The sequence below is a fragment of the Dermochelys coriacea genome, chromosome 7, assembly GCF_009764565.3.
Source record: "Dermochelys coriacea isolate rDerCor1 chromosome 7, rDerCor1.pri.v4, whole genome shotgun sequence".
Classification (NCBI taxonomy): domain Eukaryota; kingdom Metazoa; phylum Chordata; order Testudines; family Dermochelyidae; genus Dermochelys; species Dermochelys coriacea.
In genome coordinates, this window is record NC_050074.1 from 118,148,354 (window position 1) to 118,171,557 (window position 23,204).

General features: G+C 43.0%; 1 protein-coding gene and 2 long non-coding RNA genes across 4 annotated transcripts in view; 2 read left to right on the forward strand and 1 right to left on the reverse strand.

Annotated features, from left to right (window-relative positions):
- MXI1 (MAX interactor 1, dimerization protein) overlaps window positions 1–16,421 on the reverse strand; it is a 90,995-nt gene extending 74,574 nt beyond the window's left edge. For both annotated transcript variants that reach the window (XM_043519472.1, XM_043519471.1), the window contains exon 1: window positions 16,190–16,421. In XM_043519472.1, coding sequence (XP_043375407.1) covers window positions 16,190–16,421 — 232 coding nt within the window. The remainder of the gene's footprint in view (window positions 1–16,189) is intronic.
- LOC122461145 lies at window positions 272–16,627 on the forward strand. The gene is made up of 3 exons (XR_006282911.1): window positions 272–429; window positions 10,961–11,084; window positions 16,222–16,627. It is a non-coding gene; the product is annotated as an uncharacterized LOC122461145 (long non-coding RNA).
- A 3,679-nt stretch (window positions 16,628–20,306) lies between these two features.
- Window positions 20,307–22,652, forward strand: LOC122461146. Its single transcript, XR_006282912.1, has 3 exons — window positions 20,307–21,388; window positions 21,616–21,768; window positions 22,323–22,652. It is a non-coding gene; the product is annotated as an uncharacterized LOC122461146 (long non-coding RNA).
- Window positions 22,653–23,204: the final 552 nt, after the last annotated feature.

A 23,204-nucleotide genomic window follows, 5' to 3' on the forward strand; every position in this document is an offset into this window, starting at 1 on the left:
CTGCTCCTGCCCCACACTCTGCCTCCTTTCTAGCCTCGGTCCTGCCCCTACATCTCTGCTTCTGCTTCTGCTTCTGCTCCTGGCCCTGGCCCGTCCCCTCGGCGCCCCACAGCAGAGCCCTGCGGCGGCGTTCGTCGGCCTCTCGCAGTTTGTTTACCTCCGGCGAGCGACCACGGGAGGGGGAGGGGACTCACGACCGCCGCTGCCCCACAGCCGCCTGGGAAATGTAGTTCCCGGCCTCCTCCTCGCGGGAGAGGGCGCCGCGATGCATTGTGGGAAGCGTGTCTCTTCCCGCCTCTCTCCAGCCTGTCGGGGCCGAGCCAGGCGCGCGCCGGGGGCGGCCGTTGGCCGTGCTGTGCGTTCCCGCGCCCGCTGAGGGGAGGCTGGCGCGCTCTGCCCCTTACCGGCCGTCACGTGCTTTAATCCCGGGTTAGTCTGGTGCCAGTGAAAGGGGCCCGCCCCGGCAGGGCCACCCCGCGGACGCGCTTCAGGCAGTCCCGCTTCGAGGCGGGCGAGAAGGTAACTTCCACTGGGGCCTGCGCGCTGCTGAGGCCCTCAACAGGAATGACGGCAGCCAGGGTCTCAACGGGCTTTCTAGCTGGGATTTGCACCTTCCTTGCATTGCTTAGCTGCCCCGGCCGGCTAGGGGCTGTAGGCAGAAGGGGGGTGCTGACTCTGGCCCGGTTGACTGGTTTTCTTAAAGCATCAGCTCCCGGAGTCCTGGGATTATGTAAGAATTGCAACTTGCATTTTTAATTTAAAAAACACACGCTGCTAGCCCTTCTCAAGGAGGAGGAAGAGAAGAGTTTGAAAATGCCCCACCCCTTAACGCTCCAGAGCTAAAAGGTTTCAGAGTAGCAGCCGTGTTAGTCTGTATTCGCAAAAAAGAAAAGGAGGACTTGTGGCACCTTAGAGACTAACAAATTTATTTGAGCATCAGCTTTCGTGAGCTACAGCTCAACATCCGATGAAGTGAGCTGTAGCTCACGAAAGCTTATGCTCAAATAAAGCTCAAAGGCAAGCACAATTTCCCCCAAAGTTATTTTTTTAAAACATTTGTAATTTTTAATCAAGTCTCATGATGCGGGGAGGAAGGGGGGGGGGGTCTGGTACATGACTGAAGTTCAAACACCAAGTAAGAGATCTTCTATCCCTTTAGCGTATATTCGAAATAGACAGAAGGGCCACAGAGTAGGAGAAGGGACGTACAGATGAGAAACCCAGGCTCAGAGAGTTAAGGCTCGGATCCTGCAAACTCCTCTGAATGGGCGGAGCCTAAAAGGGATCCACGCAGACAGGGTTATGCTGAAACGAAGCAGCTTGCAAGATAGAGGTTTACATGACATGTCACACAGGGAGCCTCTGTCAGAGCCAAGAACTGAACATAGTTCTTCTTGTGCGTTGGGAAATTTGACTAAGAATCACCAACTCATTTCACATAGTCCACGTGACAAACACCGGACAGGAGTGACTTTCAGACAACCGTGTCCCTGCCCTTAAAAACACTCCAAGTGTTCCACATGAGTAGGCTAACTGCTATAACACCACTAAAGCAGAGTGTACAAAGTGGGTTCAGAATGCTACTAAATCAGAATGGTCGCATTTTACATCTGCTTTGGACAGCTCTGAAATACTACAAGGTACAAGACAGTGAAGAATCAGGCCTAGAGTGGTTGATTTAGTATTTTATAATAAGAGGAATTTAGATTTGAACCAAAGCTGCAGGACCTCTGTAGGGTTATTTTTCTTTCATGATGGTGGTGTTTTTTAATAGCCCTTTTCTTCATACCCTTCAGCTTCCCTGCTACTTAGATACAGAACAGGTTTAGCACATGTGTCTGTGGGTCAGGATATCAGGGTTTTAGCCACAGCTATGATATGACTGACTTGCTGCATGACATTGGTAAACTGGTTGCTCTGTCCCTCATTCCCATTTGCAAAATAGGGGCAAATACCTTACCTACCTCATATAGCTCTGCGAGGCTTAGTTTTTTGATGTGTGTAAAGTGCTTTGAGATCAACATGTAAAAGGTGACACAGAAGAGCAAAGTAGCGCTACATGATGATATTACAGTGTTTTGTACATTTGAAGCACTATACATATGCTAAGTAGCAGCAGTGTTACACCACGGAGAGAGTCACTGGTGCACAGGCTCTGCAGCCCATTGTCTATTATACTCAGTGCCCTTAAAAATATATATTTTAATGTTCCTTTTTTTTGTAAACAGTGACAAACGATCATGTTAAGTGTGCAGAACTTGAAACTTTGCCAGCATCTTTTAAGGTTACTATGGGGGAGCTTGAAATCTGCTAATGACTGAATGTGTAACGCCAGCCTTAGAAGTTGGACAAAGACCCAAAATGAAAGACATGGCGCAGAGCAGATGCAGTATTGCCAACCCCAAATGTCCAAAAGTCATCAGTTTGACCCCCCCTCCCCATTAGAACGGCGTAAAAATCATGTTGTTGTTTTTAACTGGGCTTATTTGCTTTCTGATTTCTGAGTATTTAGGATGCATCTAAGTTAAATTTTCAAGCATTTCTCCACAACCATGGGGGCTAGAAACTTATTTTTTTAAAATGAAAGCTGAGATTGTCACCAAATGAATTTTCTGAAGGAGCAGGCACTTGAAACAAAACATCCCAAGTCTCTCAAAAAAATAAAAAAAGTTGTCAACAGTGAAGACGAGAGAATGTGAAATAATGTGGGTTTAGTTTCTTTACCCTCATTTGGCTCATTTGCCATTTCACAGATTTTTAAAATAAGACAAATTTTGATTCTTTTTATTAGTCTTCTACTTTTTGAGGTCACATTTTCAAGCTTTCCTCCACAACTGGGAGGCCTTTCATTTTTTAAATGAAAGCTGAGATTCTTACATCATCGCTTGACTCCAGGAGCTGGGGCTATAACAAAAACAGCAAATATCATGAGAGTTAGCAAAATGTTTTTCACCCGTCAACCTTCCTGAGCTAGGCAATGCCACTTTTTGCTTATTATATTGCTCCCTTCTAAATCTATAACCTCCAAATAAATCTAGCAAAATCTAAAGGGGAAAAGGCTCTGTTGTGTCACTGTTAAATGACTTTGAAATAGCCTTTTGCCTCAGGTCAAATGTAGTATCAATTCAATATTTATAGGGTTCCTACATCAGGTGATTACATCGTCGACCTCACAAGCTTATGAACTCAATGATCTAACTCTTTTTATTATAGTCTTGTATTATGACCCTCTACTGCATGACCAAATTTGCATATAGTGCTAAGATATAAATGGGGGGCAGGGGTGGTTAGATACGATTTTAAAAACAAATTAAGGAGTTTTTAAATAATATTACTCTTTTTTTAAAAAGTGTCTCACTGTATCAAATAATTCAGCATCTTGATTCTTGGTTGTCTAAACGTTTCTAGGAGAATTTTCCCCATACCATTTTGCATTAGTTTAGTTCCCTCAGAGCTCCTCCGATCACCACTTCAGCTGGTTGCTGGTAGGACCCTTAAGAAACAAATAACATCCAGTTTCACCTTCTGTGGCCCTGATCCTGAAATCTGTTCCATTAATCTGAATTCCTATATCCATGCAAAATCATTAGGGGTCCACACAAATGCAGTTGTCCTACACTGGTCTGATTGCAGGACTTGGGCCTTAATAATTATTCACTTTGAGCAGCTTTTCAGCTTGCCCAAGGTGGGACTTACAGTTGAATTAAAATGAGGGAGCCAGCAGTGGGTTGCAAAGAGAATGCTGTGGCATGTGTGGACACAAACTTCTCTCTCAGTCATCTGAAATGCACATTCCACAAAGTGGGAGCAAAGACAAAATAAGAGAAACAAAAGAATGCGGTAGTGTGATCAAACAATTGCAGGGGAGATTGTACATAGAGCTATGTGGGATCAGTTCTTGGACCCGAACATTGACTATAGCCTCAGTGTCATGAGTCAGTATTTCTAATGCTAATAATTTAAATTAACCTGAGAGAAGTCTGTGCATGGTAAAGGTAAATTTGGGGCCAAAAAAAAAACACAGGACATCCTTCAGAATGAGGAGCATTCGAGAAGTATGCAAGCTGTGTTACAGCAGCATTTGAAGAGGATTTCAGCTGTCATCTCAAGCCCTACTGTGGGTAGGGTCAGTCTGAAAAATGCCAGATTTGTACGAGATGGAGACAAATGTGGGTGGAAAATGAATGACATGAGGCAACTTCCTTGAGAAGGTTAGGGTTGCTTGATGTCATATACATTGATACCAACTAAAAATCCAAAGTCAAATTAAAATGTAGTCAAGCAATACACATGCAAAGCTGGTGAGGGGAAGAGGAAAGGGTATTTTAGGGGACAGTGTGATCATTTCATTTAGTGGCTCAGGATGATCTCTAAGTACAGTTTTCTAGTTATAAGTGCTTGCTGCTTGGCATCTCCTCTGGCAGCTGTGATTCATTTCATTGTGTTCTGCAGCTTCACCCTTTAGAAAGGGGCTTTTTACATTTTATTAAATGGCACTTCGGCAGCCCTCCATTTCCAGCCTTAATAATGGATTTGTTCTTCTCCCTGATGTCCTTTCCCTCCTCCTTAGCAACAATTTGAATCCAAGAAGAAGTCTGCAGTGCAGGAATCAGTTAATATTTATATCTGAAATGCTGCCTTACTATTTTAACCAAGTAGAATAGATGTGGTTTATAGTAATAATACTTAATACTTTGAACTAATCTAGAACCTTTCATGAGGAAATCTTTTAGTGCTTTACAATAAGTAATTAATTAAGCTTCACAAGATCCCATGGCTTTAGATTTTCTTCTCCCCATTTTACAGATGGGTAAACTGAGGCACGGAAGGTTTACATGATTTACTCAAGGTCACACACTCATGAACCTTGATACCCGATCCCTGGCTCTAACCACCAGACCCCAGGCCCTAGAAAATACAGTACTTTGCAAACCTGAAATAAATCTTAAACATGGACTATTATTTTTTGGTTAAAATCAATTGGTGTTCCATCCCTGCTCTGAATATTTTTTTATTTTATTAACCCCTTCTCTCCCAATAGTTACTGCAATCTCCAGAAAGACCACAGAAATGGCAATATTATATATGAACGTCTCTCGTTTGCCACAGCTGACATACAACTATTCCTTTGTATTTTAACAATACATATTCTGCAGGGGCAAAGGGGCAATATTTGAAGCTCCTAACAATCCTCTGCGATTTTTAATCCTGCCTTTCAATCCTCTGATTTTTAATCCTGCCTTTCAAGCATTATATTAGAACCACCACTCTTGTGACCAAGGAGGAGTGGACAGGATCCAGAGGGGTCACCAGTGATCAATAGGGCTTGAACACAAAATGTTTGAGGGGCTTACCTCTGTAGCACTTACAGCTCTTGGTGGCCTGCAGAACAAGAGGCTAGGAGGACTAACATCCAATTCTCCTGCATGCCACTGAGGACCGTAACTACAAAGTCACCCCTCTTTTATTGATAGTTTTAAACACTGCATGAGGCAGAATTTCTCTCACCTGATTGGAGGACTTTCCAAGCACAGCCTGCCACGTGCATCCTTCTAGTTGTTGCAGTGCATTCAATAAAAGACTTACGGTGCCCTTAAAATATGGTTTGTGTTTCCACTCTTGAACATTCTCTTGCAAGGTATGACACAAACACCTTCACCTTTTCCGGATCTTTTAGAACCCCATCTCAAAAGAGGATTGAGTCTCCTCTGGGTTACACTACTTGTGATACACTGTCCCTCCAACAGGCTACAGTTGTAAAGAGTTAAAAATAATGCTGTTGGACCTAAACATGAAATCTAATTCTGTACAGCTTGACTGGAAAAGGCAGAAAGGTTCAGCTCCTCAAAAGTTGATTTCTGTGGAAGTTAGGAGCCTAAATATCTTTGAGGATCCAGGCCAAAGTGTCAATAGGACATCTCACAGCAGGTCAGCAAGAAAAAAAACCCAAAGCCAGATAGGCTTTTCAACTGCCAGTTTCGAGTAGATTGGAAAATGATGCTTTGCTTTGCTTTTAGACTTGCACTCCTCCACGGGTTATTCTAATCCAAGCTGAGTCCATGACTTTGGTCAAGTCACTTGATTGACTTTTGCCTTGATTGATCCAACTGCAAAGCTAGGTAAGAGCAGGATCTTGCTTAAAAAAGGATGTTAATTCAAGAAGAGAGAGCCTAATGTAAAATGCAAGAAAGCTAACCTCTGAATATGGGTAAATAGGGCATTTCTTCAGAGGTTCTCAAAGTGCTTTACCCTTGAGAAGTATGATCAATTTGCAGTGGTCTTTTTGGTTTAGGATTTTACCTTTGAGTGCTCTGTTGTATTTCTCCTGCTGTAGCCTCCTCATGAACTTTGTTAAGAGGCTCAGACAGAGTGAGGCACAATAATCCAACCTGGAGGTGACCAATGCATAAATCACTGTGGCCAGATCAAAATCTGGGAGGAATGGATGGAGCCTCCTTGCTAGCTGGCTGGAAGAAGAGCTCTATACTACTCCATTGACTATATTGCTTTAAGTCAGACGTGGGCAAACTACAGTCCGCGGGCCACATCTGGTTCGTGGGACCCTCCTGCTGGCCCCTGAGCTCCTGGCCTGAGAGGTTAGCCCCCAGCCCCTCCAGCGCTGTTTCCCCTCCCTCCCCCCCCCCGCAGCCTCAGCGTGCCATGCTGCTGGCACAATGCTCTGGGCAGCGGGGCTGCAGAGTCGCAGCCTGACCTGGTGCTCTGGGCAGTGCGGCTGAAGCGCCGCCAGCCACTGGTGCTCCAGACAGTGTGGTCAGGCGGCAGGGAGGGTTGGATAGAGAGCAGGGGAGTTCGGGGGTGTGGTTAGGGGTTGGGGCGGTCACAGGGCAGGGAACAAGGGGGTTGGATGGGGCAGGAGTCCCGGGGGGGGGCAGTCAGGAATGAGAAGGGGGATTGGATGGGGCAGCAGGGAGCAGTCAGGGGTGGGGGGGCGTCCGGGAGTTGTCAGGGGACAGGGAGCAGGGGGTGGTAGATGGGGCAGGAGTCCCAGGGGAGCCATCAGAGGGCAAGAAGCAGGGGGGTCTGATAGGAGGCGGGGGGCCATGTTATGCCTGGCTGTTTGGGGAGACACAGCCTCCCCTAACTGGCCTTCCATACAGTTTTGGCCCTGAGGCCAAAAAGTTTGCCCGCCCCTGCTTTAAGCTCTAAGACCACATTAACGGCCCTTGAGCCATATGTAAAGCTCTCATTGATTCAATGGGAGTTGTGCACACAGTGAAATTAAAAATTCTATCTTTGCTAAGTACAGCTTGGCAATATATATTGCATCGTTACCTCTGTATGGTAAAAAGAGTAACAGCCAATGGGAGGAGTTGCATTAAAAGGATGCTGTTGACTCACCTTCAGGGATCAATTTTCTTCTACCTTAGAAATTACTGTTCAATAGCTAGGGACAATTCTGAGGTCACTTGTTAGCCACTCCCAGCATGCAAGGTCAGTAAACATAGCTAGCAACTGAAAGCCAGGCTTCTAGTAAGTTGTAGTTATTTTCTGCCAGAGGATAAAGTCAACTGTCCCATGAATGAATACCTCTGCTAGGCATCCAAACAAGGACATTGGTGTCCCAAAAAATAGTTCATTTGCACTCAAGCCTTTGAAAAGGAGCTGCGCAACAGGTGGCCATTTGTGTAATAAGCATGGTACATATTGTGTTCTGTACCTATTAGATATGTGGATATTACATCAAATGAGGTCATTGCATGCTTGTGCGACTCCTGTTGACATCAGGAGGAGTCCCATGCTAGTGCAGAGCTGGGCCCATGTTGTTTAACACAGATCATTTTAATTTACTCTACATCCTTCTAACAGTCTTTTTATTCCACAATCCAGAGCATTTAGTCTTCAGTCTTTCAGCCACTTTTGGATGCTGCAATTTATTTCCAGTTGTCACCGTCTTTAACGTAGAATTCCAGAGTTTACGATATGCCAACAGGATTGCCCTCAGCAGACCTTTGATTTCTGAAAATAGCCCTTGGCGTTTTTCACAGGAGGTTTTTGCCCCTTTCAAACCAGGGTTAACTTTCTAGGATAGGAACAGGTCATCTTGAAACCCATACCGAGATGTGTTGGTCCTGAGTTTTTGGTGGTGGTGTAGCGAGCACTATGCCAAACAGCCAGTCAGCAGTGCAACTCATTTCCCGAAGCCCAGTTGGAAAAATAACAGCTCAGTTATATTCACTAGCTCTAATACAGTGTATTAAATGGAGAAACAGATCTTTCTAATGAAGCAATAGCACACCCAGACATGGCTGCCTCGTGCACATTGTTTTGTGGAGAGTTAAGAACTTCAATAAAGTAAAGTGAATTTAACCACTATAAGGGATTTTAATGCTGGTGACAGGTTCTGGACTGTGGAGCTCTCTGGTTAGCCCAAGAACATGTGCAGCTCAGGTAGTGGTGATGCCACCATCTCTATAGTGCTCCATGGACACCTCATCTCTGACCTAGAAGGATCATCAATAGGAATAAACAGGCAGTTCAGTCTCCACATGGCCCATTCAATCCTTGACTCCTTTGCTATTAATCACCATGGTGATGGTGTCTGCGATTATAAATATGTCTGGGGGAACTGCAGAGAAACCATCAACTCATTTCTCATAGGTCAGTGAACTGCTAGCACACTACCAACCTGCCCTACAGGTGAAAGGCTCCATACCCTTGAATTATTAATCCTCTGTGAAGAAAGTTTGTGACAGAGTTTTAAATCTATGTAATGATTAGTTACGTATCAATTAGTTTGGTATGTCAGGCAGGGAACATATGTTGACAGAGAAGAATAGCTGGCAAACTTGATCTTGCTACTGCTGAGGTCATCTTCCTGGCTCAGCGCTTTGACTATGCTACCCTCTATTAAACTCCCTTCATTGGCTTCCCTTCTTCCACTGCAGATGCAAACTTCTTGTCCTTGTCTTATTACTTTCAAAGCCCTTCACAATTTAGTGCTTCTCTTATCTGCCCTGTTATCTTATTGTGAGGTTAATTCCGCCCTTCATTCTGCCCATGATGCCAGCCTCCATCACCTGCCTCTCCACCTCTCCCACAAGCACCATCACGCTTTCTCCCCATCGACATGAGGAAAATTCCCAGCAAAATCCATAAAGCCACCACCTTACCCTCCTTCATGCACTCCTCAAAATGCACCTCTGCAATAACGCATAGAGAAAACTGCCACCTGATAACAGCTAGGCAGGTGGTGAGTTGTGATTGCTGCTCCTGGCTGGCTAAGAATTCCTATTATTTTTTGTTATTCCATCTCCTTCACTCACTCCGGTGTGTGTGTTTGTCTCATCTATCTGCTATGCCTTATCTTTTAGTGGGTAGGCTCTTTGGGGCAGGGACTGGTTTCAGAGTAGCAGCCGTGTTAGTCTGTATTCGCAAAAAGAAAAGGAGTACTTGTGGATCCGATGAATGCATCCGATGAAGTGAGCTGTAGCTCACGAAAGCTTATGCTCTAATAAATTTGTTAGTCTCTAAGGTGCCACAAGTACTCCTTTTCTTTTTGGGGCAGGGACTGTCACTCTATATGATACAGCACCTAACACAACGGGGCTATACCTGGTTGTCCTTTAAAGGCTAGCATAATATAACCATTAAATAATAACAATCTGATCAAAAAGAGTGGGAGAGGTCTAGTGACATCAGCACAATGCAGGGAAGGGGAGACATGTTGATGTTTATTACCTTGAATTTTGCTGCAAAAGCCATCATTAGCATCACACTTTCTGCTCTTTTCACCTATGCTATTGCTGGTTGGTGTGTATAGGCTGTGAAGATACATGAGCAGACATCACCGATGCCTTTGTCATCTGGTCAGCAAAGGGTGCACAGAGTAATAGTTCCTGCTTTGGCAGGCTAAAGGACATAGGATCATTTTGGTGTAATAATCTGAGTTGAGACCATAAATCTCTGTCCAGTAAGACTGAGAATATACTTTTAGATACATCTCTTCCCTCTACACTTTTAGTATAGTAGGGCCTGTAATGCTGAGAGATCATCTCCTAATTCAGGTAGCCTTTTTCTTTGTTTGAGAGCAACACACTAACTGCACAATCCATCTGTTTTATGACAGTCGTATTTTGAACTACAAATAGAATACAGCACAGGGTTGTTGCAGTTCTTTGAATAATGAACCATTGGTTGAAAGGGAGTTTAGGCCTGAAATTTAGATGGTCTAAATATAAAAAATTGAAAGTTTTTGCAAAACCCACCACTACTAGTAGAAATATTTTCATGATTATTAATATTATGGCAAATTTCAATGAAAACAGGGATTTTTCCTTTGGTTGTTGGTTTGTGTTTGTTTTTTCTCTGGATATAAATATTCCCCATCAGGTTTCCTCCAACCTAAATCCTCCAGTTTTGTGTCAAGATGGTGCTTGAGAGAGTGAAACTGACCTGTCCATTTTCATGTTCCCAGCTGAGTGAAATGCAGAAACTAAACAAGGAAATTGATAAGAATTATAAAAATGGGGGGGGATAAAAAACACCCCAACCACTAGGTGTTATGAGCCACAAGAGTAAGAAAATCTCTGTTTTAAAAATATATAATTTTGACAGTGTCCCTTTAAGATAGATCCTAGGTTTTTTATTTTTTTTAAAAAGCAGCAGTAGTAGATTTGATTCCCATAATAGTCATTGTCAGGGTTTTTTACATAAGGAAATAGTTTTTGCTAGGTACTGTGTAGGTTTTCCCTACTCGATATCTAGATTGTTTATATATTCAGATGTCTTGTCATTTGTAGAGACATATTGCAAAATAATTATTGACATGTAAAGAAATAAGTGATTTTAGCTATTTAAAATATGAATATGCACTTTGTTCTTTCATTTATTATTAGCAAAACCATATTTTAGCACTTAGAAGATGCAGCTTTCAATTAATGCCCCCTGTGGCTTTGACAGAAAGGCAGCTTCTCTGAAACATGATCACTTTCTTTTGCAGCTTGTATGGATAAAGCTGTGCCTACTAAACAATGGCATCTTATATTAAAAACTGCATGGCAAATGTGCAGCTGCTCAATGACAGCAACCGCTAATAAGAACAGTCTTCTCAATGAAGATATACGGTAATTAATTTGTATAGTGCCATTCACAAGCATTGTAATGGGCTTCACAAAATTAAAACAAACAGAAAGCAGAGCAGAGTGCTGCAAGCATTTCATAAAGAGGGGGAACACTTTAGTTTTGATTCTTAAAGTGATGATCATGTCCAGGTGCACCGTTGGGGGGGGGACGGGGGACGGGCAACTTTAACTATGATTCCAAGGACTACTAGTTTTTTTTGCTGATAATAACTTAGAAATTAACTGACAGGAGCATTATATCTAATTCCTATATAAGGAAAGGAAAATGTATACAAACACCAATTAAAGCCATATTTTAAATTCATATGTAAGTTTAGAACAATCAGGAGATAATAAAGCAAGATATTCCCAAGCCTTGGGGTGTCAGTTTTGGGGCATTACTACAGATATCAGAAACCTAAGTTTGATACTTTGTACATTACCTTTAGTAGAGATAAATAAAATGTGCTTACTTTCTCTAACAGACACACTCTGTGTTACTGCCATTATATACTTTATTTTAATCAACTGTTTTTCATACCACTAAAAACATATTTACTTAATTTTAATAAATGATTACATTTTTTCCCTCTTTTTTTAAGAACGGAAATTTATTTATTATTTAGGCATGTATGTTTACCAGTCACAACCATGTATGTGACTCACTAACATTTGATTCCATCATTACTATTAGTATCAGACTTGGAACCACATTTATTTTTGTGGAATTATTTTGTTATTTTATATATATAACTACATATACAAATTTGAAAATAAGCAACCACCTGCACGGTGTCTAAAGTTATGTTTACTAGATAATTTTTTTAAAACTGGCACTGCTAAGGTGAATATAAGCTAAATTTACATTCTAGAAGGATATTATTATTTGACTGTACTATTTTAAATAATGAGCAACAAATCATAATATGGTAATAAAAGTAATAATGATAATTACTCCATCTAGGACAGGTTAGGCATTTTAGAACTCACCATTCAAAGAATTAAATTTAAGCATAAAATGGAAATAAAATTATGAAATGGACAGACCAGTCAGAAAAATAACAGTACAGTAATCTTTGAAAGAATACATTACCCATTTTAGAGACTAACAAATTTATTTGAGCATAAGCTTTTGTGAGCTACAGCTCACTGTAGCTCACGAAAGCTTATGCTCAAATAAATTTGTTAGTCTCTAAGGTGCCACAAGTACTCCTTTTCTTTTTGTGAATATAGACTAACACGGCTGCTACTCTGAAAACTGTCATTACCCATTTGGACAGGTAGTACCAAGTAACAACAACACCACCTGTGTGTGTGTGTTGGGGGTGTGTCAGAGAGATTGTGTATGTGAAAGAGAGAGTGTGTATGTGTCAGCGCACTGTCTCTTTAAGCTGAGTTCTCAGGAGCGAGAAAGCTTGTTCAGTACAGCAGCCCCTCCCTCCCAACACCCACTCCTGGGCCTGACGCACCGACCAGCACAGACAGGCTCCCTATCCCCCCAGCCCAGCTCAGCGGAGACTGAGTACAGGGGAGGGGGACGTGGACTCTACACAGGGATCAGGAGGCAGGCTCCTGGTCAGAGCAGCTTGGCCAGCAGCAGCTGTGGGGGGGGAAAGCTGCTGCAGAGGGTACATGGGGGCGGCATCTTCCCTCCTGCAGTAAACTTCACCCAAATGTACGAAACTCAGGGGGAGATGGGGCAAGTGTCCCCTCCGCCCTCCCTAAATAGCGATCCTGGTCATGTTTAACAAGACAGAAAAAGAATCCCACCAGATGGGTGCTCTGTTTTTCTCTCTCTGCACAAAAATCGTAACTAGTTCACTCCCCCCTCTCCATAAAATGCATCTAACGGAAGTACAAGAGCATCGTGCATTTGAGGAAGAACCATTTGCACACACACGGTGCATAAACATGATTTGTTGCACAAGCAGCATAAAAGGACGCAGGCCAGCTGTACTACAAAAGGCAGCATTTTGTCACCTGTTTTGTACTAACATAAAGATCTTGATGGTCCTAACCCGCTGCACAGAACAGGATGGGACTGGGGTACACCTTGGCAGGCACCTATCATTCCCTTGTTATAACAAAATCCACTTTAACTTAGTGAGCAATACAATGTCCAGCGTTGTCCCTGCCACTTTAAGCAGGGACTATGACATCATCTGACTACAACTCCCAGCAAGCACCCTGCTCTGCCGCTGGTGCCACCCACTAAACTCCAGGCTCAGCAACGCGTGACGTCAAGGAGGACACAGGCGCTTCCCATTGGCAGAGAGGCCAGCCAGAACCACGCCTGTTAAGTTCGGTCAAGTCCAGTCAGATGAGGAGTTTGTCTCCATGTGGAAACCATGTGGCTTCGATTGGGAGGAGGAGCCTAGGATCAACTGATGAGGGGAGCAGGCTGTGATACAGGCAGGGAGACAGAGTGCACCTGGGGCAGCGGCAGCAGAATGGATTGTGGCCTCGCCCTCAAAAGAAACTTTGGAAGAGGGGTAGGACAAGAAAGGACACAGTCAAGTAGTTGAGGCCCAATATTTATGTCTTGTTAAAAAATAATAAACCCTCCTGCATAGAAATATTGTCACCCAACTTAGAAAAAATATACACATATGTTTCAATGACCATAGACTTTGGTGTAGATGTAAACATTTCCCTGGCAGCCCTGCAACCCAAACATTCGCTGCACTGGACTAGTGCATCAAGAACAAATAGTGAAACTGGTCAGCCTCATTTTATTGTCCAAACTAAGCAGACAGCGCAAAGAGTGAACCAACAGCAGAAAAAAATGTAAAGGAAACAATTCACTCTCTTTTCATCATCTGAGGCATTATTGACACACAAAGGGTAGTTGCTTTGGGTTTTCTTAAATCATATGTACTGATTGCAGTTGTAAATACAGACGGGATTTTTGTGTGTATTTTTAAAAAATATTAATTTGATAGTGTTCCCTTTAAAAAGAATGGCTCCTGTTTTTAAAAAAGTACTTTTTGCAAGCTGTTAGCTGTATATTAGGATGTTAAGCAAGCCAGTTCCCCATAGCATGCAGAATACATTTAATTCTTTAATGCAGGCTTTATCTGCAGAGATACCTTCTCCGCCTCCAGAGAGGTGTTGGGGATGGACGTGGGATTTTCTGGCTGTAGTTTAACATTTAATATTTCAAATGCATAATACTAGATAATTCCTACAGCCCTTCAGGAGATGCACCAGATCTCTCAGCAGACAGCGGCTGTAACAATATTTTGCATGGTCTTATGCCAGAGAGAGAGAGAGACCAGAGAAGGACTATCATGAGAGGGGAATCTTCAATTGTGTCTCAAGTCCATATTTCTGGATCCTAGTTGCACAAATCTATTGATCCTTCTTCAGTCTGTGCCTCTCCCATTACTCTTTGACAGTCGTAACAAAATGAAGAAAGAGGAATAACTAAAACAGGGTCAAAAATAAGTGTCTGGGTGGATATTTAGTGTGTGTTGTTGTAGAGAACTGCATGCAATTTGCCCTGATTCAGAGATTGGGAGGCAGGTCTGATCCAGTTATTCTAGTTACTTGCACTACCACCTGCGCTAATGAAATGAGGTGACCAATAAAGTGATTAACCTCGCTCTAGCCACGTCCTTTATAGCGACATCCACCTCACACGTTTTTCTACTGGCTACCTGGCTAGTTTTGCTTCTTGCCTACGTGACTGTGCCCATGCGTAGGGGAGAGAGAAATAAAAACAAGGTCGTGTCGCTCAGTTAACTACACTATCCTTCCCCACTTTGGTGACTCCCCTAAACTGGGGAAACGGCCCTGGATCAGTATAAGACCCCTTGTTTTGGGAGACGAAACTGATTTTGTATGTGCACCCCCCCCCCCAAGAACTACTTCCATTGATGCCAAGGCATTAGCTAACATTGATTCCATTGATTGATTCCAGCATCAAGCTTCCATTGATTCCGAGATATTAGCCCTTCTTTTTAAAAAGCCTTATTACACCATCCTTTTAGGAAACAATTCTCTATTTATACACACACTTCCCCCACTCCCTATAAAAGAGACTGCGATCAACAAAGGCTTGGCTGATTTAATTGTGATTGAAACATACAAAGATCATTTTTCTGGGGGGACGGGACGGGGATACTTTATCTAAGGAACATTTCCCCAAGCCAAACAATTCCCCCTTTAAATAAAGATCAACAACTTAATTCGGCAGGGAGCTAGGTTTGGATTAGCGTTGGGGGTTTGTTTGTTTGTTTTTTTTTATTGCGGAGGATGACACGGTGCATCTGATCATTTATTTTTTTCCTTCGCTGACCTTCAGTGTTGTGAGGCTAGATTAAACACCAGCCAGGCTATTTATTTCCTGCTGATATTGTCTATTAGTTGTGCTCAGAGACGTTGCAAACGTATGAATCGTTCTGGATTATTTATTTTTTGCTGACGAGTACACTACCCAAGGTGGTGGCGGTGGAAATCCCTTACTACATATAATTATTCCCCCCCCGCCCCCAGTAATTTGTTATTCGGTTCAGACTGCTTTAAAAAAATGTGGAAAAGGAAAATAAAAGCGTTCCCTTAGCTTTAGGAGACAGTTGAAATATGCACAAGATATTTAATTAAGATCTCGAACTGTTTATAATTTGGTTCCCTGCTTGATCATAAAGTTTGCTTCAAACTGCTCCCCCCCTCCCCGTTCAAAGCCTAGTTTAGTCCATTTTTGATGCATGTTACACTTGTCTTTGTATTTATCGGACTATGGTTGGGATGAAAACATGCGTCTCTCTTTCTCCCCCTATATATACACACATACACATAATATTGTGGGCCAGTGTTCTTGGGTGTCTTAAAAAACAACTAAAAAAACCAAATCAACTTTAGCCTACGCACATGATTTTAAATTAAGAAACTCGGTGCATTTTTAAATGATTGGCCCCTGCCCCCTCCGAATATCACTGTCTGGTTGTCATGAAACTAACAGTTTAGTCTCGTCTGGCAGTCAGAGCCCAAGTCGCTTTCTCTCTTTGTTACATCTTCATACGCATTTTCTGTTGTCATCAAACATTCCTGCTCTTTTCCTCTTTAAGGAAAAACAGAAGGGGGAAGGGAACCAAACCAAAACTTACTTTTATTCTCCTTCTCGATTTTCTCCAAGTAGCTGGCTGCTTCTAGCAAGATCTGCACATTCTCCAGGAAAGTGTTGATCTTTTCCATGGAGTCCCCACTACTGTTGAAAATATCACTGAATGGGCACCTGGACATTGCTGCTGCTGGCATTTCTTGCTGCTGACCTAAAGAAGGATCCAAAACATCACCCTCGCATTTCAGTTCTTTCCTTGGCCGGCCACGTTTCCCCATTGCTTTTGGAAATTCAAACTTTAAAATTTAAAGCTCTTTCCCCGACTTCTCTTGTTCCACTGTCCTTGTTGCAGTGTGTGTGTGTGTGTGTGAGTGTGTGTGAGAGAGAGAGAGAGATTGAATGAATCAAGGGACCTCCTGACTTTGAGACTCTGCTGTGGTCCTAGTGCTAGTTGAATTCTAAACAATAAAGGGGAATGGAAAGAGTGACTTGATTTTATTTTAATTTGAACTGCTCTTCACTCGCCATTTAAATTCATAGCAATTTTGCTTGGGCAGATAGTAAGTACATCATCAGGCCCTGTAAATTCAGGCTAGACTACACAATGTTAATCCCGCTTCCAATCAAACAGCTATGGGGGAGGAGGGGGAAGATGTTGGGATAGAGTGAATTTAGAATACCTTGTAGTGTGACTATGGAAGATTAAAAACTACTGTGTCATCCTTTTTCTCAATCCTACATATTCTGGGTTCACCTTTCAACTGCAAAGTTGTTTTTTCTGCCAAGTGAAAAAGTTTCACTGTATAAACCTCTGAGGTTTTCAGCTACCATCTCATACAATTATAATAAAGAGAGGAAATATTTTCCCTACTGGGCCAGCTATATACAGCACTTTATACATTCTGATGAAACCTACAAAAACCAGACCCTCCCAGTTGCTTCTGCTCTTTGTATGGATACTGACGGTTACCATCTTTATCTTGTCTTTTGGGGCAGGGACTGACTCTTACTATGTCTTCATACAGTGTTCAGCACACTGGTACTCTGGTCTCAGCTGGCACCTCCAGTGTCCTGTTACTGTGCTACATACCAACTGTGTATTTTCCATCCCAGAGCTGCCTGCACTCTAGTGGTGTTTATATGGTGACTAACACAATATGGCCCCAATCTGTCAGGGACTTCTTTGTGCTATCGCAATAAAACTAAAGATTAATAATAATTTATAGTGAGAAGCATGTTATGATAATAATTTATAGTGAGAAGAATGTTAGAATAGTGTGAGAAACATGCTTGGGTGTGCTTTATAAACAAAATGATTCTTAGCATTAGAACAATGTTTCCATACATGCCCTCTCCATTTTACTATTTTTAATCTTGAGGCAATCTGAAAAAATTGTTTGTGAAATTGATCGAAGTATAGAACAGATAGGTAGTGTGCAAGTGGCACCTCCCTTCTTTCTTCCATTGATACCTCTGATACTCTCACACTCTTTTATGTGAGGTTGTATAGACAAACATCGCCTAGAGACTAAATTGAGAGCACCACATTTGTTAAGTGGGGGAAAGGGTTGTACAGAAGCACACTAGAACAGCGTGGCCTACATTTTCAAAGCAATTAGTGATCTTGGGTGCCTCTGGTTTTGGGTGTCCAATTTAAGGCCTGCTTTTTAGGTGCTCAGCAGCCAAGATCAGACTCAACCCCTATCAGGACAGAATCATTCAAACACTTACGCACCCAGTGGCACTACTGACAGCTATAGAGCTATCCAGTTTAACTGAAACCTGTACCCTGATAATTTAGGTTCTCATTAGGCAAGGTACTTAAGAATGTGCCTAACTTTACACAAGCCAGTAGTTCCATTGAAGTAATGTGCTCAAAGTTAGACATATGTTTAAGTACCTTGCTGAGAGACTAAGGGAGTTAGTTTTTAAAAGATTTGCTATTACTACATAGTAATGGTTACGTAGAACACTACAGTGTCATTGAAGGGCCATACACAAGTGGACAAAGTACTAGAGAATAGTGTATACAATGAAGGTTGTGCGATGGCAGCAGGCACTAGATCTGTGATCTCATAGATCTCTCCCATCTCTTATTTCTATACATTTATGCATAATATTTACCCAACTTTATTACTATTATTTATTATTTGTATTATGGTAGCCATAGGAACCCTAGTCATGGACCTGGGTCCCATTGTGCTAGGTGCTGTACAAACACAGAACAAAAAGACAGTCTCTGCCCTAAGGAACTTCCAATCTAAGTATAAGACAAAAATGTGGATACAGACAGACAAGGGGCCATAAGGAAACAATGATGCATCAATTACCCTCCTTTAATTCTTTACTAATCAAGTCCCTTATTAGCAGCTCCATTATCTTCGCTGAGATCAGTGTCAGGCTGACAGACCTCTAATTAGCTGAGTCATCCTGTTTATCCTTTTTAAAAATTGGCATAATATTACCTTTCATCCAGTCTTTTGGAGCTTCCCCAGTGCTCCAAGATTTATTGAAAATCAAGATTAATGGTCTACAAAGCTCTTCAGCCAACTCTTTAAAAACTCTTGGATGCAAGTTATCTGGACCTCTGATTTAAACATGTCTAACTTTAGTAGCTTCTGTTTAACATGTTCCAGAGATACTCATGTAATAGAAAGAGTATTACTATCACTAGATGATGAGACTAAATCTGTTTTTCCCCCAAGTGCAGAACAGAAATATTTATTGAACACTTTTACATTTTTTGGATTATTATTAATTAACCAGTACCATTGTCAGGATTGTTTTTGTTCCTAATGTATTTTAAAAACTCCCTTTTATTGTCCTTATCTCTGCTAGCCATAGATTTCTTCTTGTGTTCCTTTGCTTCCCTAATCAATTTCATGCAGTTTCTGATTTATGTTCATGACTAGCAACTTCTCCCTTTTGTTATATTTTTTGTAGCTGCTTTCACTTCCCCTCTAAACCAGATCAGCTTTTAACCAGAACGGCCTTCTTCCTCAGTTGTGGGATTTGGGCTTTTTGGATATCTAGTAGGATGCTCTTAAATTATTCCCAATTATCATTCATGTTATGCAGGAAGAAACCGTAAGATTTAGACCCAGTCTGCATGTGAGGATCTAGAGAGAGGTTTGAGTCAAAGATGACACCCGGGGGGGGGCAGGCCTCTGCAGGGGGAGGAGCTGGCCCCAGGCTTCCGTAGGGGGGCCCCAGGCCTCCGTGGGGGGGCAGGGCTGGCTTGTGGGGCGGGGGGAACAACCCCCCAGCACTCACAGGCAGTGCGGCTGGGGCTGGGTCGCTGCACTTCCCACCGCCGGTGAGTGCAGCCCCGGCCCTGCTGCAGAGCTCAGGGGAGTGGGGGTGGGGCTGGGGTGGAGCAGGGGCGGGAAGAGGAAGGGCTGAGGCGGGGCTGGGGTAAAGCGGGAGTGGGAAGAGGTGGGGGCCCTGGGGAAGAGCCAGAGCGGGGCTGGAGCAGCACACACCTGCTTTGGGTAAGGACATCCCTGAACCTGGGTTATGAGCTAGAGTGACAGAAAAGATGGTGGTACTGTCCACAGTGATTGAGAAGAGGGAGCAGGCAGGGCTAGGGTAGAAAAATTAAGAGCTCTGTTTTAGCCATGGTTAGCTTGAGCTGGCAGTTGGCCACCCACAAGGAGCAGTCAGAAAGACAGGCTGAGATTTTAATTTGGACAGCGGGAGACAGGTCCAGAGTAGAGAGATAGATGCGAGTCATCAACAGAGACATGGGAGGTGAATTTGCCTTTGAGGTGTCATTAAAAACACTTGAACATGCCAAAGGTTTTTAAAATGTAGTTTTATTAGTTGCACTAACTGAGCTAAGACCCAGTCCATGTTTTACAAATGTGCCCTGAAAAACAGTCACATTAATACATCAGTCACAGAAACTATTGCTTTCCAACCACAGCATGAATTGAATAGTAAGTAATCAGAGACTATTGCCATTCGGGTCCAGCACTATCAACATCAGCCTAAGACTCAGCAGCACACAGAGGGATACAACACACTCGTAAATCTGAAGACAACTTCATATATTAAGGAATTTTACTATAGTTGTGCAAACTCAATCAATGTGTTTGCCATCATCGAAGGAGGATTGAAGGGAATGCGGCAAAGGAAAAGTGCCTACCTGGAAAATGTTCTTTTCACTTGAAATCATAGAACTTATAAATCTTGGACCCTCTCTCTGTAGAAGGCAAGAACATTTGTGAAGATCCACAGCAGAAGAGCCTCAGACCTTGTAGGACAGATCACAAGCCCTCTCCCACCTTCATCACATCTACTGGTTCCCTGCTTTCACCTGAGCTTCCCGCTCCGTTGGGATTTTAAAGGCATATTGGGTGAATCAGAGCTGACTCAAGGATCATTAATTTACACTGCTTTTCCCAATGTAATATCCACAGGTTTGAAGAAAGAATCATAATAATTGTGACCTGGCTCTCCCACTTCTCATTTGACCACAGTCCAATTTTTGCTGTGATTCATGAAAGTTACGACAGGGAAACCAAAATAATCTAAACTCCGATTATTCCCTGAAAAGTTCATCCCCAAATTCCTAAAGAAAACACATTTTGTTCATGCAAATTTCAGATTATGCAAAGGGTCCAGGTGTCCCTCAAGAAATCTGGATCATCAGGCATATTTTTGCAACAACAAGTAGGGGACTATGGGCGCCTCAGTGTTTGGGAACCCAGCTGGAGACACCTTGAGGGGCCCTGACTGTCAGAAGGTCAATGCTCAGCACTTTTTGAAAGTAGAGCCCCTTTAAGGCATCTGAAGCTGGGCGCACAAAAATGGAAGTGCCCAAAATCACTAGTCGCTCTTGAAATTTAAGGCTGTATTTATTAAAAGTAACTGCTGAGCACCAACACTATGATCAGCATTATATAGACCTGGTCCTTGCCCCAAGAAGTTTATCGTCTAAGAGACAAACAAAGACAACAGATCAGACACATTCATTATATAGAGCAGATTTTTCTCAAACTGTGGGCAGTGTCTGCGAGGGCCCAGAACTCTTCGTCCTTTGTATTTACCACCTGGAAAAGAAGAAAGTGCCAATGGCTACTTAGGATTTTGGACCCCCTGTGCACCTGTCCTGGCTCCACTTGCAGTCTCTCCTTGACACCCAGCCAGGGTGCAGGGAGTGAGCAGGGATTCCACTGCAGGGACTCTGCCTGGACATTGGAGGCATCGCTGTGGTGCTGATACTGCCCAGCGTGTGTGGTGGGTGGGTAATGGCAGCAGCGATGGATAACCATGGGGCCTTGCCAACAGGGGCCATGAATGCAGGGATGGCCACTCAGGCAGAGAAAACCCAGTGGTGGGGATGGGCTGGTGGGGGATGAGGTCTTCAAGGGGAACAGACTGGGGGTTTGGGGGAATGACCAAATAGTGGGATGAGCTGGGGATGAGGCATTTCCCCTTAAAGGCCTGTTACTTTATAATCCCATTCAGCCACCCTCCCCAGCATGTGCCCCCCAATGGAACCCTGTTCCCCGGGGGAGGGATTTCTTGGTCACCCTCCAGCTCCAGTTTGGCTCAGTCTCTCCACACCTGGCTAAACTCAGCATAGAGACAAGCTCATCCAGCCTCGTGGGACCTGTACAGGTAAGTCTTCTACAGCCGCATATACCTTAATTGTCTAGTGCTTCATTGACAGCTGACCTGTAGGAAAACTGCGTGCTCACGACATGGGGAAGTGGGGCCTCAGCCCATCTGCTTTGATAAAAATGGGACTGAATGGTCAAGATTTTGGGGCACCCTGACATAGAAGGACTGAAGAATAAAAAAAATACATATATGTTTGAACCATTGGAGTAATTCTGGGAAATCTCACAGAAGGAGCATGTGGGGAGAATGATCTGGAGGAGGAAGGAGTAGGCATATAGCACACTGACATCAGGAATGTGTTACATGCATGGGGGCAATGTGCAAGAAAGCAGAAAGAGACAAGTCCAGGGAAAAGATACTGTAGTGAGAGGACATAAACACTATAACCACAACACAGATGCAAAAAATCGTTAAGGCATGAAGTGTTGCAGCATTGCTAATGCCATGCATTTAAAAATCAGGAGTCAGGACCCCAAAATCACAAGACTGACTTAAAAATCATTACATTTTAAAAAATAATAAATGTTGGGTTCTTTTTATTTGCCTTTTAGTTTCTGAGCTCTCACAAGTACCCTGTTTTCAGGTCTTTCTCCACAGCCATGAGGGCTAGAAACTTCCTTCTTTCTGAAATGAAAGCTGAAATTTGCATGCATTCTCTTGACTCCAGCAGCTGGTATGCTCAGAAAAACACCCAATATTGTGAGACCCACAATAAGATCACAAGAGCTGGCAATACTGTGTTGACAGAGCATTTGCTCTGCTGCCTAACTGGAATGATATCCTGTTCAGAAAGCATATTGCTTCAGCATTACTTATCTGTGCTGGAAGTTCCGGGTCCCTTTGAGCAACAACTTGTGCCATCTGTTTCCCTCCGTGTTGTGCAACAGAGGGGAGCATGCTCCTAAAGATCACAGACTTGAGATCAGAGGGCCTGTCTCTCCTCTCAGCGAGGCCAGTTTTACGACTCTGGACATCAATTAAAATTGGTTGCGTCCAATTTACAGCAGCGTAAATGGAAAGAGAACCAAGCTCAATATTTTCGGAACATATCAGGTAAGTGTTAAGTTTCCAGAGGAGAGTCACAATAAATAAAACAACATGAAGTGTCTTTATTCTAACTCTAGACAGTTTAGAAAGTTTAATAGTACAGGACAATATGTTCTTAGTGCAAATCTAGCGAACACCATGAGATCCAGAAACCCAAGGATTATTGTGTGCCTATATTGATTTTGAATGGCATGCTTTACTGTTCTGTGATTTTGTTTTTTCATATTCTACTGCATAATCATGCATAGCAACTGAAAACAAAGCCATCAATTTGAGCAAAAATATTGGACCAGGTCAGCAGCTGGGGTAAACTGACCTAACTCCACCTGAGGATCTTTCCCAGCATCTGTAGTTATACCACAGATGTTTTTAATCCAATTCAACAA